Consider the following 18,860-nt stretch of genomic DNA (forward strand, 5'->3'; position numbering starts at 1 on the left):
ACTTTTCTCATTCGAACTTCTAGCTTGGAGATTTCCTTCATTAAGAAGAATGAAGGACTGACTTGGCTGGAGCTCGTAGTGGGTGACAAGCAAGGGGAATATATAAGAGACTCAGCCCAATGTGCTGCGATAGCTGAGCGTTTGATGCATTTGACCTCTGAAGAACTGGTAAGCAGTTACAATAGTAGTTTGACTTTCTAAGGATCAGAAATATGAGGATTATGCTATGTTTTAAAATATTATTTTGCTTTTCTAAGATAAAAAACACAGATTAAGTACTGCTGACTCGTGTTTCAGTATGGCTTAAAATTCCAGTATCCATCCTGACACTATTTGAATACATGTATGGGGGGCATGTTGTGTAGGGTAGATGTGCATGTGTGCGTGTATCTCTACCCACGTACACAAACGTGCATGCTGAATGGCAGAGATACGTTCTGAGAAGTGCCTCATTGGACGATTGTGTCATTGTGCAAACATCGTAGGGTGCACTCGCACAAACCTGGGTGGTATGGCCTGTTGCTCCTAGGCTGCAGGTCTCCGCAGTATGTTACTGTGCATGTCCATGCAGATTAAGTCAAGCACAAGAGAAAGTGGTACGATGAAGAGACGTGGTAGGAACGAGATGTGTGAGGCTGCTGCCAGCCTAATGTGGCGTACTGTTTTACATGGCAAACTCTTTATAAGCAGAAACAGGACAATCTAAAATAATTAAAAGTACAGTAAACTCATAAACCAATAACATAGTCATTGATTATCAAGCCTACGTAATTGTATATGCTGCATTTTTATGCATCTGGCAGCAAGATAGGTGTGTTTACACCAGTATCACCACAAACACCTGATAATGCCTCCCACTGCAACCTGTGACAGCTACGACGTTACTAGGCGAAGAGATATTTGTACTATATAGTTAGGTACATCCTAAGGCAGAAAGATTGGAGTATTTAAAGTAGGTATCTCTGTCCAAAGAAAACATAGCCAAAATGGAGACACCAAGTTCCATGTTTGCCAGCAGTAATTAAACCTTTCAGGAATCAGTGGAACTCATAAATTAGACTATAAAACTGATTTCATAGACCTGTTGCAATAAGCCATGCAGACTCCATTGCCCTGTGTTCGTTCATTCAGCAAGTATTTATTGCAGTAGGGCTCTGTGGATATAATAGTGATAGTCACGGGCCAGTTTTGAGGTTGTAGACAATTACTGCTGCCTCTTCACACTTGATGATTTCAGACGAGTATGCTCATATATGAGTAAGTAATCGACGCCTGAATCCCAGTGTGTTCATTACATTTTGGGCGAAAAAAAAGAACGTAGAGTCTTGTCATCTGCAACTAAAGTCAGTTTTGTGTTTTTCAAAGCTTTATACTTTTTCCTGCCTTACTGAATTGGTTAGAACCTCTACTCCATAGTAACATAGAAATGGTGAAGAGTGAAAATAAGACATCTTCACCTTACTCTCATTTGGAAAAAAAGAATTAAATATTTCACCATTAAATATGATGATTCTTTTCATCACATTGAACAAATTTCCTGTATTCTTAATATATTGATAATTTTTATCAGGAAAAGCTGTAGAATTTTGTCAAATGCGTTCTTTTTATTTGCAAGATATACCCCACTTAGTTATATTATATTATCCTTTTTAACGTATTACTGGTTTTGGTTTGCTAATATGTTATTGAGGAGTTTTGCATCTATGTTTATGAGAAATATTGTCAATAGTTTTTTGTTTTGGTTTGTCTTTTTACTGTTTTTTTTTTTTTTAATCCAGTGTTGGTATCTGGATAATTCTGACTTCATAAAATGAGTTGTGAGGTTTTTTTTTTTTTCTTGTTTTATTTCTGGAAGAAATTGTGTAGAGTTGGCATTATCTCTTCTTTAAATGTTTGATAAAATTTCCAGTGAAACTATCTAGAGTAGAGGTATTCTTTTTTTAAAGCCATGAATTTAATTTCTTTAATAGATACGGGATTATTTGGGGCATCTATTTTTGTAGAATTTTTTTCAGTTTTCAGTGTTACTTCTTTCTGTTGTTACATTTTTTTCTCCATTTTGCTTTTACTCTGGATCTATTTGCGCTCCCCACCTTTTGTTTAAGTAAAAGCTGAGACAATTGTTTCTTATATTTTCTGTCATGAAAGGATTTAATGCTCTATACACTTCCTTCTAAACACTACTGTAACTGCGTCCCCCAAATTGTCAGTCTGTCTTCTTTAACCCCATTGGGGGGGATTGATTTGACTTGATGCCGGATTTCAGTTTATTACATAGTTGATATTTATTCCTTCTTTATTCTTACTCCTAAGGCAGAACTTTCATGAATCTCGCCTGAAAGTCTGGGTTGTTTACCCAGGGCTTCTCCTCCTGGGTGGGCGTGATATTCTCAATTTTGTCTCCCCAGCACTTGGTTCATATAGAAACTCAGCCTTTTAGTCCCTTATCTGCTGCTTCCCACCTGTCTTTTTCAGTTCAGCTTGGAAATCAGTTTTTAATTATTGCTGTGGTATTAACATTTTTAAGTATGAAGAAATACATTCTCTTATTGTTTGCTTATATGCTTATTTTCTGGTTGAAGAATCCAAATCCAGATAAAGGAAAACCTCCTTGTAATGCTCAAGAATTAGAAGAATGTGACGTTTTCTTTGAAGAGAGTTCCAGTCTGTGCAGATTTGATGGCAGCACATTGAAAACCACTCACGTGGTAAGTTCTTGATGAGGATTTTCCTGGAAGTTTTTGAAGAAATAGAGGTTACTTAGATGAAATAATAATTGATTGAACAAATATGTGTATTTTGCAAAAATGTCTTTGATTATTGGTTCTAAAGGGGCAACTTTTCATAACATCACCCCCAATTTAAATCCCCATTTTACAAGGAGCCTGTTCTGCCATCAGGGGCACTTGTCTAATAAAGTTACAGAAGACAGAAGTCAAGCTAAGAAGTCATAGACTAAGTCAAGACACTTTATGTTCTCATTAGTAGTATTTGCAGTTATTACCTATTGCAGTTTTACTTTCCTCTTCAGCTTTTTTCTTTAATCTTTACTAATTGCTGTCTTGTTTTTGTTTTACCGTTGACTGTTTCATACATTACTTCTGACTATTTCTTCTTTGTGGAGAATTTTTCTATTTGTTTTAGTATTTCTCATTGATTTGTGTAACCTGTTACAAACCTAGTAAACTCTTCTGTATCAACTAATTTAACTGTTTCCTGCTTTTTTTTCTCTGTTTTGGAATTTTCATTTGACTCCTTAATCCATTTGGGTTTTCTTCCCTCCCTGGTATGCCATAAATATAGAAATCGGTTAATTTTTTCCTCTCAGAATTGCATTCTGTTCAAAACCTCTGAGAGTTGCGCATCTAGGTCCTAAAGAATTCTGTCTGCACTGGCTCGGTGTGATTCCCGTGTCCGAGTGTGGGCCTCAGGTTTGTAGATGAAGGGTTTTTCTTTAATTCAGAACTTTTTAGATATATTTGCTTAGGCGAATCATTAATCATTACTTAACACAGTATAACTACAGGCATGTTTCACAGAGTTGTTTATGTGAGAAGGGTCTTCATAGTAAATCAGTGGCCAATTTAGAGCTTTGCGTGTAGAAATTAATTTAGTCTTATTACTAAAACCAGAAGTGTTTTTCTGTAGGAGTCACAGTCCAAGCAAAAGCAATAGAAAAGAGAACAATTTGGTCTTTTGTTATTTTGTTTTTAGACCTCTCGGTCTTTGATATAGGTCAAGAAAATGCTTTAAAATTTCTGCCAAGTTTGGCCTCATGTGTTTCTCTGTGTTGCAGAGGTTGAGGTGAAAGTATAGTCTAGCAAAAATGTATAGAACCAAAACCCAAAGTGTCCTGGGAACTTGATTTAAGAGAGCTACCTATTCCTCTCACTCACCAACCTTTCCTAGTCTTTTTTTGATACTTTCTTTAACTCATGGCTGGTTATTTCAGGACTCAAAAAACTTATAAAAATGAGCACTTTCAGATTATATACACATTTAAACAACTGAGATGGAATGGCAGAAGACCAGCCACTAGGCAGTGTGTCATTAAAGCTGTCCCAGAATTAAAACTTTACTCTTAAACAATTTCTGTATCTGCACTTCTCTCTTTCCCACCACTCACATTTGGTTTTGACATCACAATTTACATCTTTTTGTCTCATGTACCCCTTAAATTATTGCAGTTATGATTATTTTTACTACTTTTTATTTTTATACTAGTTTTATAAGTGATTAACCCACCTAGATTATTCTGAAAGTTACTATATATTTACCTGTATTGGTGAGATTTATACTTAATTTAACATTTCTTATAAAACTGGTTAGGTGATGATGAACTGTTTCAGCTTTTCTTGTCTGGCAAGTGTTTTACATGTGTATTAACTAATGAGCAAAAAGGAAAAGGACTCATGGACACGGACAACAGTGTGGTGATTGCAGGGGCGGGAGGGATAAGGGGACTACATGGTAATGGACAAAATATACAATAAAAAAATTCAATAAAAAAAGAAAAAAGCTAGATGGCTGCACTTCACACCAGTGTTTGAAGATAAACAGATAAGCTTTTCACGAAGTCTGGGTGCTTGGCAGTCAGCTGCCTCTTTGTGGAGCTTTGAGGCGTGAGTCCATGTATGGGAACCCTTTAAGAACCGTTTCTCAGTTCATTATAGCCTTGTAGGTTTGGGGGATGCAAGTGCCCTGCAGCTTTCAAAGGTAGATGTTATAGGACCTTGTTTTCAGATGCAAGTCTTAAAAGTTATGGTACCTGATTTGTGGGGTTCACATTCATTGCTACTCGGGGGAGACACTCAAGGTTTTGAGTTCCTATCCAATTAAGGGTTATTGCGCCAAGAGTGGGTGGATTTTTTCCAGTTCCCCTGATGCGTAGGAGTTACTCAGCTAATTTTGGGGGTTTTTGTTGTTGTTGTGAAGAGGAAATTGATCCATATGTAGCTGTAGATTTGGTGTGTTCGGGAAGTGAGTTCAGGGTCTTCCTGTATTGCCATTTTCACCTGGAACCTTCTAAAGATTCTGGTGTTTGTTTCAGGTGTGTCATATTTGAGACCACAGTTGTTTTTCACAATTAGAAGCACTTTCATTTTTATATTCTTCATTTTTTATAAATATAGGTAAAGATTCAGTGAAGTAAAATTGCATAAATATTGCTGTTTGAGTTTAATTGGAATAGCTAGCTATCAGTTGAACAGCTCCAATAATAAGTAGTAAGTCCATCTTTTTTTCTAAAGGCAGATTTGGTTTATCTGCACATTGTATGAAAGTCAAGATCTCCCTGGTCAAATCGTTCCTTGATGTACTCAAGAGAGTATGAGTGGGCTGGCCATTGGAGGAAAGGAATGAAGGAGGCGGTGATGTTACGGAGATTGATTGCCGTGTCCCCTGGTGGAATCGTGTGGTGCTTTATTAACCATTTGTACTTCTTTCTGGGGTGTTTGCTTCAGGTTCTCTTTGCTTAATTTCATTTGTCCTTGCTTTGGATAATTTAAAATTACCTGGGTGTGGAAAGGTCAATCAGTATATGTCCTTACAGTTTTAGGGAAGAAATACAGTATCAGAAAGGTCAGAACTCTATACTGTAAATGCCAGAATTTTCAAAATGTAAAATTCCCTGAAAGAAATGTAAATTGGGGTTAGAGTTTGGCATTTGGACAGTGAAATTTTAAATGAGTAGAGGCAGCAGCACAATAAAATAGAAATATTAAATATCAGAACTGAAGAAGAAAAGTAGAAAGATAGAGTCGCTGGGTGTAAAGCTCATATCAGAATTTAAATGCATTTGAAGATGAATTACTTTTGCTTCTATCTAGAGCTTTACTAGATATGTTTTATATTTGATAAATATTAACCACTGCCAACATAGTAGCTACTGAACACTTGAAATGTGACTTGTCTGAATTGAGATGGCCTGTAAATGTAAACTAGACAACCAGAGTTTGAAGTGGCATGAAAAAAGAATAATATATGTTAATAATAACTTTTATATGAATGTGCAGGTTGAGATGATAATATTTTGAACATGTTTAGTTAGAATTTATTCTAAAATTTAATTTATTCTGTTTTTTACTTTTTAATTTGGCTACTGGACAAAAGTTTATGTATGTTCTCTGCATTTTATTTCTATTGGACAACACTGGTCTGCAGGTGATCAAATTAAATACAGACTTGAGCAGCCGAAAGGTGATAGGATATTTAAAAGTTTAAATTACAGTGAGTTTCTCAAATCACATGATATTCATCATATACTGCTTAAAATATGAGATTGAAGCAGCTGAAAAGAATATTTGCAATTTTATACCTGCATAGAGGATTTATAGACCAGAAATAATTGTTTAGTCTACTGTCATTTTGAAAGCTAGTAGAGAAGGCATATACTTGATACAGTAATTTTTTTCCCGAAAAGATATTATATATAGGATCAGAAGATAATAGAGGAAGAAAATATTTTTAGAAAGCATTTAAGCCAGTGGTTCTCAAGCCTTTTGGTCTCAGGACCCTTTGCATTCTTAAGTTCCTTGGGATATATAATCTTTTTGTTTATTTGGATTTATCTATCAATTTGACCATATTAGAAATTAAGCTATATAATAATTTCTCTGCTCAGACTGCCTTAAGAACTATTAACTGGGCGGCTTAACATAAATTTGTTTTCTCAGTGATGGAGGCCAGAAGTCTGCGACCAAGGTGTTAGGTGTTAGCGTGGTTAGAATTTTCTGCAGCTTCTCTCTGACTGTAGATGGCTTGTTGTGCCCTTGTCTTCCATGGTCTTTCTCTGCATGTGACTGTGTCCTGACCGCCTCTTATAAGGACATCAGTCCTGTTGAATTTGGACCCACCCTTATGACCTCTTTTTAGCGCCTCTCTCCAGAGACAATCACATTCTGAGGTGCTGGGGGTTAGGACTTTAACATGAATTTTGAGGGGATGTAGTTCAGTCTATAATAATAACCTTTATGTAGATTTTAGCAAATGTTGAATTTTGCCACATTTATTATTTTCTGTTTTTCTGTCTCCTTTTTGCTGAAACATTTAGGGATGAGTTGCACATGCCATGTCTCTTTACCCCCAATTTTAAAAAAATATAGCCACAATACAATTCAGGAAATTTAACTTTGATATAATAGTTTACCTAATATGGAGTCTATGTTTAAATTTTACCAGTTGCTCAAATAAAGTACTTTGTAACAATTTTTTCCCCTGGTTTGGGACTCAGCCCCATGTCACATATTGCATTTAGTTGTGATGCCTCGTAAATGTCCTTTATTTGGAACATCCGGTTACCTAGCCTTCGTGGCAATGACTTGACTTTATACCTTTATAGACTGTCTCCAGAATTTCCTCAAGAGCAAGGTCACTTGTTGCATTTTTGCTGGGAATACTACATAAATATTTTCTTTCCGATGCATCACATTAAGAGGAACTTGGTAGTTTTTGCTACTTTTTTCCCTACCGTTGTGGTGTGAAGTTTAGTTACGGGTGACACCAGGTTTCTCTATACAGTTCTCGACCTCCCCTTTCAGTTACTCAAGTAACCCTAATGCTTTAGTAGGTTTTGTCATCTCTCTCTTCTTTTTCTTTCTGTAATGGTTTTCTATCTGCCATGTTTAGAGTAATATCTGGAATCCTTACCATGGTCTTCACACCCCCTTCAAACTTTCTGTGACTTACTGTGTATACTTTAAATTGAAACACAACAAACACAAATTTCAAGCAAATATTTCACATAGCAGTACTCTCCTTATTGTATAGGACATACCTTAGTACTCCATTCCATACTATTTTTTTTTATCTTTAGAGGGGAAGGGAAGGAGAGAGAGAGAAATATTAATGTATGGTTGCCTCTCATGTGTCCCCTGCTGGGAACTGGCCTGCAACCCAGGCATGTGCCCTGACTGGGAATCAAACAGCAGTTGTTTGGTTCGCAGGTCTGAGTTCAGTCCACTGAGCTACAGCAGCCAGGGCTCCATACTATTTTTAATGAAATAAGGTAGAAAATTCTCTTCTGATCTACTAAACTGATTTTGCTACCAGTGCTGAGACCTGTGGTTTAAAATCCAGTACTGATTGTCTTTCCTTTTCAACCTGGCCTACTCTTTGGATGCTCTTGCTTTTCCCCACATTGAACATGCTGCTTCTTCGGGGCCTTTGCATTTGTATTCTCTCTACCTGAAGGGTTCTGCCTTTCTGTGTTTTTTCCTTGTATTTCTAAGTACTAGTAGTTATTTTCTCCCAGTTTTTAGTAAGGTAAAAATGTAAATGCATTCCCCCCAATTGCATTTTACATCACTTAGCTCAGATCCGGCCCAGCATCTTCCTATGCTCAATCTCTAGTCAGTGTTTAAATGTCTTTGATTTATTTAGTTTATTTTATGGATGGCTGTTCAAACAAAATTGCAACTCAAGATTTTATAAAACTTCTTTGCTCTTGTTTATACACATCAATTTTAGACACGCCACATATGTACGACTTATCAGTACAGCTGAACTGACCAAGCTGAATACACACATATTTTATAGCATGTGGATTACCATATCTGAAATAGTGCCCAGGCAGGGACATACTCTGGTGATTGCTTAGTAACTGCTATAAAACAGGCTTTCAGAGAGCATGCAGTTACAGTGATTAAGTGCGGGAGGCAGCCGATCAATGTTTTTCTCACACACTGATGTTTCTCTCTCTCTCTCTCTCTCTCTCTCTCTCTCTCACCCACCCTTCCCTCTAAAAATAAGTAAGTAAAATCTTCAAAAAAAAATAAAACATGGGTTTGGAAGCACATTGAACTTAAATCCTAGGTACCACTTATTAGCATCTTAAGTCTCTCAACCTCTTGAATGTTAGTCTTCACTTTTATAAAATAGGACCATATTCCTTATTCTCAGGAAGTGAAGATTAAATAAGGTGGTTATGAAATTATACAAAATATGTATATATTGGTCTCTGTCTCTAGTTTGTGGCACAGAACTCCTAAATGCCTTGTAATTTCCTGGAAAAGGCATTAGGAGCATCTTTTGTTTTAATATTTGGTCTTTGGTCTGGTTCCTGACACAGAGCTCCTCAGTGCCCTAGAATTTGTTCCTAGGTGATAGGAGTGTCTTTTGTTCTAACGGAGCAACTCTTGGTGGGCTCCAAGGTAACTTCAGACGGGCATGGTCCCCAGAAAGACCAGGTCACGACTACGAGCTCGGAACTTTCAGCTCTATCTCTCATCCTCCAGGAAGGGGAGGGGACTGACTGAGTTAAAGATTAAACTTTCCTATGTGATGAAACTGCCATGAAAATCCCCAAAATACAGGGTTCATAGAGCTTCTGTGTTGCTGTACACACAGAGGTCCCAGGGTGGTGTGCTTGGTGAGGGAATAGAAGCTTGGAGCGCCTTCCTCTCTCGTTCCCACTGCGCATCCTTTCCAGTCGGATGTTCATCTTTATCGTATCCTCTTATAATAAACTGGTAAATGTAAGTTAATTGTTTCCCTGAATTCTGTGAGACATTTTAGCAAGTTGTCAAACCCAACGAGGGAACCATTAGAACCCTGATTTATAGCCAATGAGTCAGGCGTACAGTTGACAGCTAAAGCATGCGACTGGTATCTGAAGTGGGTGGGGAAAGGGGGTCTTGTGGGACTGAGCCCCTAACCTGTGGAACCTGATGCTTTCTCCAGGTAGATTCTTTCTGAACTGAATTGAATCTTAGGACATCCAGCTGGTGTCAAAGAAGCTTGGTGTGTGGACAGCCCACGCATCCGGTGTCAGGAATGTTTTCAGTCAGTGGTACTGTGAACGTAAAGGGGAAACAGGTGTTTCTACCTACAGAGTGTTTCACACATATTAAAAACAGTACATTTTAGCAGTCCTATGCACAGGATATGAATTTGGAATTAAAGTTTCATGTCATTGATTTTCAGTATGGCCTCCTAACAAATACATTGTTTCTGAATAGATAAAACCTTTTTCTTAGTACTATTTTTCAATTTAATTTGGTAGTAGCACTGATTACAGGTTATTTGAATGTCTTCACTTTGATTTAATATACAGGAGTCTTTAACTGCTAAGTGTTCAACAAAGAAAAGGAAGACAGTCAATTGACTACATGAAAGTCATGTCTCAAATTTTCCTCTAGAGAATATTTTATTCAGTGGTAGTCCACTCTAGAAGAAATAGGTAACTGTACTAGTCCCATATCTGTTAAGAGTTTAAATTTATTAACCTTCTCACAAAGAAATCTCCAGATCTAGTTTGCTTCACTGGTGTGTGCGACCCATCTGGACTGTTCCCCAAAATAAAAGAGAAAAGAGCACCTCCCACTTATTTTATGAAGCCAGCATTACCCTGATGGCAAAGCCATGACAAGATAAGTAAATGGGGGGAAAAGGAAAAGAAACCAGTATCTATCCCTCTGGAATATAGACACAAAAATTCTCAGTAAATTATTAGTAAATCTAATCCAGTGAGTAAAAAGAATAATAACTCATGACCAAGTGGAGTTTATCCTGGAAATTCAAGATTGATTCAACATTCAAATGTTAATCAGTGTCATTCAGGTGATAAACAAAGAAGAAAGATATTTGACCACCCTAGTAGATATAGAAAAATAATTCGACAAAATTTAGCCTCCATTTATGATGAAAATGCTCAGCAAACTAGGAATTGAAGGTCACTGTTACCCTCCTCAAAAAACCTAGAGTTAACAACACAGTTCATGGTAAAAAACCAGTTGCTTTCCCTAAGAAGGTATTTGCCCTCATTATTCCTCAGCATCATGCTGGAAATCCTAGCTAGTGTGTGAGACAAGAAAAAGTAGTAAAAAGCATAAATTAGTATAGTGTATAAATATATTATGTAGTAGGTATAACATACAGATGTTAGTATAAATTAGTATAAAAACATAAAATATTACAAGAGATTCTAGTACTACCATTAGGAAAATGAAACCAAACATATTTTGGGTATTATAAATACTAGTTTCACGGAAGTCACTTATCTACTCTTAGCCTGCAACCTTTGATTGGAATTATGAGCTTATTTTCCTGTCATGGCTCCTGATCAACCTAAGCATTAGCAGCCTTCGTGCAGTGGCACGAAGAATCTACAATACCCTTTTGTATTTAGTTGTATGGTACCTGGTTTTAAAGTGAAGAATAGGAAGGCTAGGACTTAATAAGTAAGATGGACATCAGTCACACAGTCTCTTACTACATAAAGAAAAAAGAAGTTCAAATTGTTTATCTCATTTAAAGGGAATGTTTTGTCTTACAGTAAGTTATTACCATCAGACTAGTTTATTATAATTTTTTTTAACTTCCAGAACTTTGGCTTTCAGTATATTGAAAGCATCCAAATCTTATTTGAAGAATAACTTGTTCACTTTTAGAGGAGCAGATCCCCGAACTCTGTACTGAAATGTACTATAGGAAAGTATAAAATTGAAAGTGATGGGCATACAGTTGAAACTACACATACAATACAATTTATTGGGGAATAAAATGACAAGCAAGATAATGAATTTTGTACTTCTTATTTTTGAAATAGTGCAAGAGTTTAGAAATTTGAGTGTAAATTAAATATTCTGGAATTAGGACAGATAAGGGTGTGTTGTGGTTTTTATAGCTATTATCATCTCCTGGGCGTAAAATTATATAAGTGCCTTATGAGCTGTATGAAGATCACATCAAAATTGGTATGTTTTTCTCATTAACGTTGCTTATCTCATTTGTTTGATTTGGAATTCCAGTAATATTCAAGGTAGAATATATAGAAGACGTCTAGAATGGTAATAATGGACATTTGCATTTATTTAGGTATTTCTAAGTGCCAAGCACTGTTAAGGTACTTGAAATACATCATTTACTCAGCAAAACAGTTGTGAAATAAGTACTATTATCATCACTGTACAAATAGGAGAATAAAGTCAGGGCCAAGTATTCTACCCATAGTCACAGTCCTCACTCTCAAAAGACCTACAAAGGGAATAGGGAGATAAATTCTATGGCAGAGGTATAAATAAACTGTTATGATACATTATTTCTTTTTTTTATTTAGTTATTTTTCAAGTACAGTTGTTTGTCTATTTCTCCCATCCCAGCCCCCCAGCCCCGTGCTCCCCACCTCCATCCCATTTCCTCCCCCCCCAGTCCTCATCCCTGTGTCTTTCATACTTGTTCCTCCATATCCCTCCCCATTTTCCCCCTTAAATTCCCTCCCCTCTCCCCTCTGGTCACTGTCCCCTTGTTCTCTATTTCAGTGTCTTCGTTTTTATTTTGCTTGCTTGTTTGTTTTGTTGTTTAACTTCCTGTTAAAGGTGAGATCATATGGTATTTGTCTTTCAACACTTGGCCTATTTCACTCAGCATAATGCTTTCCAGTTCCATCCATGTTGTTGCAAAAGGTAGTAGCTCCTTCTTTCTCTCTGCTGCATAGAATTCCATTGTGTATATGTGCCACAATTTTTTGATCCATTCATTTACTGACGGGCACCTAGGTTGCTTCCAGCTCTTGGCTATTGTAAATTGTGCTGCTATGAACATTGTGGTGCACAGGTTTCTTTTTATTAACAGAGAAAACCGCTTGGACGAGAAAATGCCTTTTGAGTGTGGCATAGAGCACGTAATGGGCAGAGGGCGTGAAGCGAGCAGAAAAGGCTCGGCAGATAAAGAAGTGGGAGAGCAGGGGTGCAGTTTGGTAAATTGGGGTGCACTTTTGCTAAGTGCTAGGTTTTGAGGAGAGTAATAGGAGCCAATATTGGGGCGGTATTTCGGGGTCAGTTTTAAGAAGCTTTCAGAAATAGCGTTCTAGTCAGTTTGGACATTTCTCTTCAAGCGTTGGCAAATCATGAGGAAGTACTATTGAAAAAAGTAAGATTTTCTGAAGTGGGAACTAGGAGGCACTGAGAACTATGTACGCAGTTAAGCGTGGACGCTGCTGACCCTAACCACCTTCTAGTGGGTATTTCTGTAATACTTAATTGTAAGACTTGTTGCTTTACAAAATCCTCGGCCAATTCTTCTAACTGTAAGCTAGAATGAAACATTCCTAACTCTGAAGATAGATTAGCTTTGCTGGAAGTCTTTCTAAATAATAGTTTCCTACATAAAAGATTCATTCAGAAGTATTTATCTAGAATATGGAGACAAGACGACAGGCTTCTGGTTCTCGAGATAGTCTTGGGAGGTATGGGGTGCACTTGTTTCCTGCTGCTGCTGTAACAAATTGTGCAGTATCAAAAATGCAAATTTATTCTCTTAGGTTCCAGAAGTCAGAAATCCTTAAGTTCTAGAGGTCAGAGATCACTAGAATGGGTATTTGGGGCATTTATTCTGGAGGCTGGTCTAAGGGGAGAGTCCATTTTCTTTCCCTTTCCAACTTCTAGAGGTTGCCTGCATTCCCTAGCTGGTGGTCTCAGCTTCCAGTTTCTAAGCCAACAGCATAGCACCCCCTAACCTGTCTCTCCTGTCCCTCTGCTTTTGCTGTCCTGTCCCCTTCTGTGTCTGTGACTACCCCTCACTGCCATTTCCCTCTTACAGGAACCCTTATTAATATATTGAGCCCACCCAGATAACTCAGGATTATCTCCCCAGTTCAAGATCATTAACTTTGTCACATCTGCAGAGTCCCCTTTGCCATGTTACGTAACATATTCATAGGTTCCAGGGGATTGAGATGTGGACAACTTAGGGTTCATCCATCATTCATTCTACCACAGGTGGTTTACACGTGCATATTAATAATCTAATGCTGTATGATCAATAACTTGTTAGGAATAACATACATGATGCTAGGGATTCTCAGAGTTCATACAGCTCATGTAACCATGAGAATCGAGCAAGAGGTGATTGAACTGAATCTTGGAAAATGGGATTCCATCAGCCAAGAAAGTGCAGAAAGAATCCAGGCTATGTCAAGGGTATGGCAGAAGCTAACCATGTGATGTGAGATTGCTGGTTTTGTCATTAACTCTGACTCCACTCTATTGGGAGTATGTACCTATAAGGTCTGTGAAGGCAGAGAGAATATCCGAGTCTGAGTAAGGGCCCATCACAAGAGACCTGCGTCTCCATCTTATTCTCATGGGTGAGTTCTCTCGGTGTTTAGCCTTTTCTAAAATTCTTGTTTATTCTACTACAGTTGTCCCAGTTTTCCCCCCCTCGGCCCTCCTCAGTCAGTCCCCACACCATTGTCCATGTCCACGGGTCACTCATACATGCTCTTTGACTAGTCCCTTTTCTTCTTTGACTTGGTGGTTTAGGGCCTTCCGTTCTTCTCACTGTTGCACGTTCAAATCAAGTGTGACAGGGTCAGAGATCAGTCATTTTCACTATTAGTGCTCAATAGATTCTTAAGGCAGTTGCTCATGGAAGTTAATGCATTTTTATGAAAGTATTATTTCAACTTGTATTTGTATTTCAATTACCTTTTTCTTCTGTGAAAGCCCTTGGTAAACAGGTGAGAAGACCAGCGGGTGGGTGTTGGGGGGCGTTATTCAGAGGAGAGAGTGAAGCAGTATTGGTCCATCAGTGAGTTGCTGGTGGCTTTGAAAATAAACCCGACTTAGCCAGTGATTGTCGGCAGCACAGGGATCGAAGAAACAGTCTGTGAATACTGTGTGCGGCCTGTTCTCCTGTAGAAGACGAGCACCTGCCCCACCCAGGAGACCTTTAGTCACCTATTAGCTGACTATAATAATAGCCCGTCGGCTGTTCACATTAATATTTATAACGTGTGACATATGGATGTGCTCATAAATCCTAGTAGCTGTCATTGTTCTTAGTAATTATTATTATTACAAGTTGGCATTTGTATTCTGTGGTTTTGAAAGTATTCTGCTTATAAATTGGTGTTTTACATCATATTTTAAACTAGTTATTAACAGTGAACAGGTGGTTTAGCATAGTGGTTGAGAACATAGACTCTGGGTTCACATCTCAGGTCCACGACTTATTTCCAGGCTGTTCTTGGGCAAGTTACTTAAGTGCCCTGTGCCTCACTTTCTCAGCTTTAAAACATAGGCAACAATAGCACGTTTATCCCAGGGCATTATGAAGAGGTCATCAGGTTAAGTGTATAAAAAGTTTAGAACAGTTACTGACTGACACACAAAAACTGGTTAAGTCCGTTTTTATCATCATTTTTAATAATTTGTTGAGTAAAATATTTTTTGTCACTTTATATTTTAGGTGAATCTCGGAAGCAACCAGTACCTCTTCTCCGTCGTCGTGGACCCGAAGGAGATGCCCGGCTTCTGTCTGCGCCACGATGTGGACGCCCTCCTCTGGCAGCCGCAGGCCAGCAGCCAGCAAGACATCTGGGAGCACATCGCGACGTTCAATGCTTTAGGTATGCAGCAAGCCCTGGACAGCGTTTTCATTACATCAGAAATTGCATTCGTCACTTTTTTTAAGTGTTCTTTCTCCTTTTTAAAAAATTTGAGCTATCCTAATTACATTTGGATTGACCCACATCGCAATTATACTTGACGAGTATCTGTACTTTGGGAACGGTAGGACTTGAGTACAAGATCAATGCAGAGTACGGATCGAAGTGGTTATCTAACCACTTGAATAGTTCTAGTCAATCATGTGTATATTACAGTTCAGCTGTGCAGTATTTGAATGTGAGCAAGGAGTTTGACAATACCCTACATGGAACTTGTATTCAGGGCCCTTTAGAATAATCTCCAAAAACGCCGTAGACTTGCTCTGCGGTAGTGAAATTAGGAAACATCTTTCATGGGTTGTAAGTGCAGAGAGCCATTGTAAATGAAAACACTTAGGGAAAATGATGATCAGCAGAAATACAATTTATCCTGTAGGATAAAAGGGAAAATACCAACTTAAAAATAGGACTTGAAAATTTTTAAGCTCTCTGATTGTAGACCTATGCAATAATTGATTTTCTATCAAAATACATGAATAGTGTGAGGGAGAAAGGTTTTACATGAATTAGCTACAGTTATTTTCTTATTGAAAGGTTATTTTAAACTGGCAACAGGAAGTAAAGTTACGCATTCTGATTGCTAAATGTGTACACGACCCTAACTACAGAGATTTGTCAGCTCTCCCCTAGAGTTAATAATATAGCTGCTAAACTGTTTAATTCAGACTCTGACAGCTTTTTATGACTTGAAATAAAGTTTGATTAAGTAATTTACCCGCATATTTCTAGCCTTTCCACTGTAATTTCTGTATTTTTTATTCTCTATCTTCTTTTTTAGTAAGAGGAAATAATTTTCATATGCTCACATCCTCTATTTGTATCCCCAAATCCCCCAGCATAGAAGATTGTGTTATGATTGAACTTTAAGTTAAATCAGCATTATAGTAGATATGTAGTCCGAAGATACTGTATACATTATTCATTTAGCCAAGGTTAGCCCAGAGAACTAATTCTAAGCTACTCACATAGAAGCTACATCCTCTTTTTTCCTTCTCAAACCCTGTTTAATATTAAAAAACAGAATATTCATCTAACTGTGCTCAGCGGTTCCTTTGCCCATTCATTGCCTGGTGAACTTTACAGTATCCTTGTTTTATATTTTTTATCTTACATGTTATGGCTGAAAATCCTAATTTATATTTCAGCTTTTTAAATCTGGAAAGATAATTATTAAGAAGATTAATACTGTTTTTTCATAGTTTAATTAGTTTTCAAGGAGTATCCTAATGAAGTTTTTAAAAATTAGATACTCGAATTTTCTTTTACACTTGAAGTGGTCTCAAGGTTCTACTTCTAGGAGCTGAAGTACAATAAAATTATGTAGAGTGTTGGTACTGGTACATAAAAATACTAGCATAGAAATAATGAGAACATATTGTATATGTTAGTACCTTCAGGAATAGGGCCTGCATTTTAAATTCACTCCCCAAATAACTTTACAATGGTGTCCTATAACATTTTCCCATTTATTTGTTAAGAAAAATATAATATAATGACCTGTTATTGATGAACCTAATTATTAATTAGCAATTAAAGATATGTTAGCATGTTTTAGCATTTAAATTTTTAGATTTTTAGCATTTTAAGTATTCATAGAAATTATGGGGTGCTATATTGCTCCTTTCTTGAAGAGATGAAACCCTGTTTTGTTCCTTAGGTATCAAAGCTCTATATTTGCATCATTTGGGAGAGACTGATGGTAGTTAATCATTAATGTTCATTGTTGAGTATTTCTGGTATATATTTAATTTAGGCATTTTAATTTGTAGTAAAATTGTGAAACATTAAATCATAACTTTTCTCCTTCTGTTTAATATATAGTTTTTCTTTTGTTTGTCTCATATTTCTTGGCAGGCTACGTCCAAGCATCAAAGAGAGACAAAAAATTTTTCACCTGTGCCCCAGACTACTCCTACGCCGCCCTCTGTGAGTGCCTCCGCCGGGTGTTCATCTACCGCCAGCCCACGCCCATGGCCACCGTGCTTTACAACAGAAAGGAAGGCCGGCAAGTAGGGCAGGTTGCTAAGCAGCAAGTAGCGAGCCTAGAAACCAATGATCCTATTTTGGGCTTTCAAGCAACAAATGAGAGATTATTTGTTCTGACTACCAGAAACCTCTTTTTAATAAAGGTAAAAACAGAGCATTAGTGGACCCAGCATGCTGGCCTCCCTGTGCAGGGAAAAGTGTCAGCGGTCGCTGGGAGGCTGGGCAGTTGTACTGTAACCTGGTCAGGTTGAATGTGTTAAATAAAATTATCCTGTATGAATTTTTATTTTTTAAAGGATACTGGAAAATATATTCAAGAGATTATTATATAAAGGCTATGGAATGAAGCTGCAAATTTAGAAAACAATGGCTTCTGTAAAAAACATAAATATACTACTAGCAGTATAATTGTTTTTTAAAGACAGAAGCTATGATCTTTTATATGAAAAAAATGTACAATTCAGTGTGTAATAATAAAAATATTTATCGTGTACTCTTTGTTCATTGATACAGTTTCTACAATTCCATACCAATGGAATGGATAGGATAATAGTTACAGGGTTGATTCTTATAAATAATTAAATGAACTGAGTAGCTGAGGTACAGGGGGAAATATAAGGAGTACTGCAGGTCTAATATTGTTGAAGTTGGCTGAGACACCTTAGGTGTTTTCAAAGGAGGTAGTTTATTTAGTTTTTATCCATTTGCTCTTTCACAGACAGAGATGGTAAGAGTCTATAAAGAGTAGCTCTTATCCATCACTGCATAACAAACCACCCCAAAACTCAGGGGTTTAAAGCAAGGAAGTTTTATAATTTCTCATGATTCAATGACTCGATTGTCTATGTTCTACACGACCTTTCATCCTCTAGTAGACTAGACTGTGCTTCTTCCTGTGAGAGAGAAAACATTCCAGAAGGGCAAGCCTTTATGTGTAAGACCTTGCCAAGCCTGTACTTCCGTCATACTTGCTCATCTTCCATTGAACAAAGCAAGTCACGTGGCCAACTTGGAGTCGGTGTGAAGGGGGATATGATTCATTGGGGGCCAGTACTGTAACAGTCTAGCACACAAACTATAATTTGTCCTTATATGTCTTATATTTCCACAGTTATGAAAAAATTATTTATACATTAAATATTTTTTGCCTTGATGTTTAGCTTCTCATTTTATTTCTTTGGGTTTCTTTAGATGTGCATTTACTGTGAAAATTGTTTATTTTTATACCTTTTAGTTGTGCTTATATAACATCTAGTTGTATTTTATATTTCAATAAGGAAGTTGAGATCTTAATATGAGAGGCAGAAAATGAAGAAAAGATATATAAGATAGAAATATTGGGTTGGCTAAAAAGTCTGTTTAGTTTTTCCCATAAAATGAAAGACACACTTTTCATTTTCATCAATAACTTTATTGATTGGGATATCTT

The 18,860-nt window shown here is 37.2% G+C and overlaps 1 protein-coding gene across 1 annotated transcript in view; it reads left to right on the forward strand.

Annotated features, from left to right (window-relative positions):
* The window catches only part of NUDCD1 (NudC domain containing 1), a 52,698-nt gene extending 34,114 nt beyond the window's left edge, over positions 1-18,584 (forward strand). The window contains exons 7-10 of the mRNA XM_037166895.2: positions 24-168; positions 2,583-2,708; positions 15,187-15,346; positions 17,300-18,584. Coding sequence (XP_037022790.2) covers positions 24-168; positions 2,583-2,708; positions 15,187-15,346; positions 17,300-17,592 — 724 coding nt within the window. The 3' untranslated portion in view covers positions 17,593-18,584. The remainder of the gene's footprint in view (positions 1-23; positions 169-2,582; positions 2,709-15,186; positions 15,347-17,299) is intronic.
* The last annotated feature ends 276 nt before the right edge of the window (positions 18,585-18,860 follow it).

The sequence above is a fragment of the Artibeus jamaicensis genome, unplaced genomic scaffold (genome assembly GCF_021234435.1).
Source record: "Artibeus jamaicensis isolate MK-2021 breed Jamaican fruit bat unplaced genomic scaffold, CSHL_Jam_final scaffold_916, whole genome shotgun sequence".
In the NCBI taxonomy this organism is placed as follows: domain Eukaryota; kingdom Metazoa; phylum Chordata; class Mammalia; order Chiroptera; family Phyllostomidae; genus Artibeus; species Artibeus jamaicensis.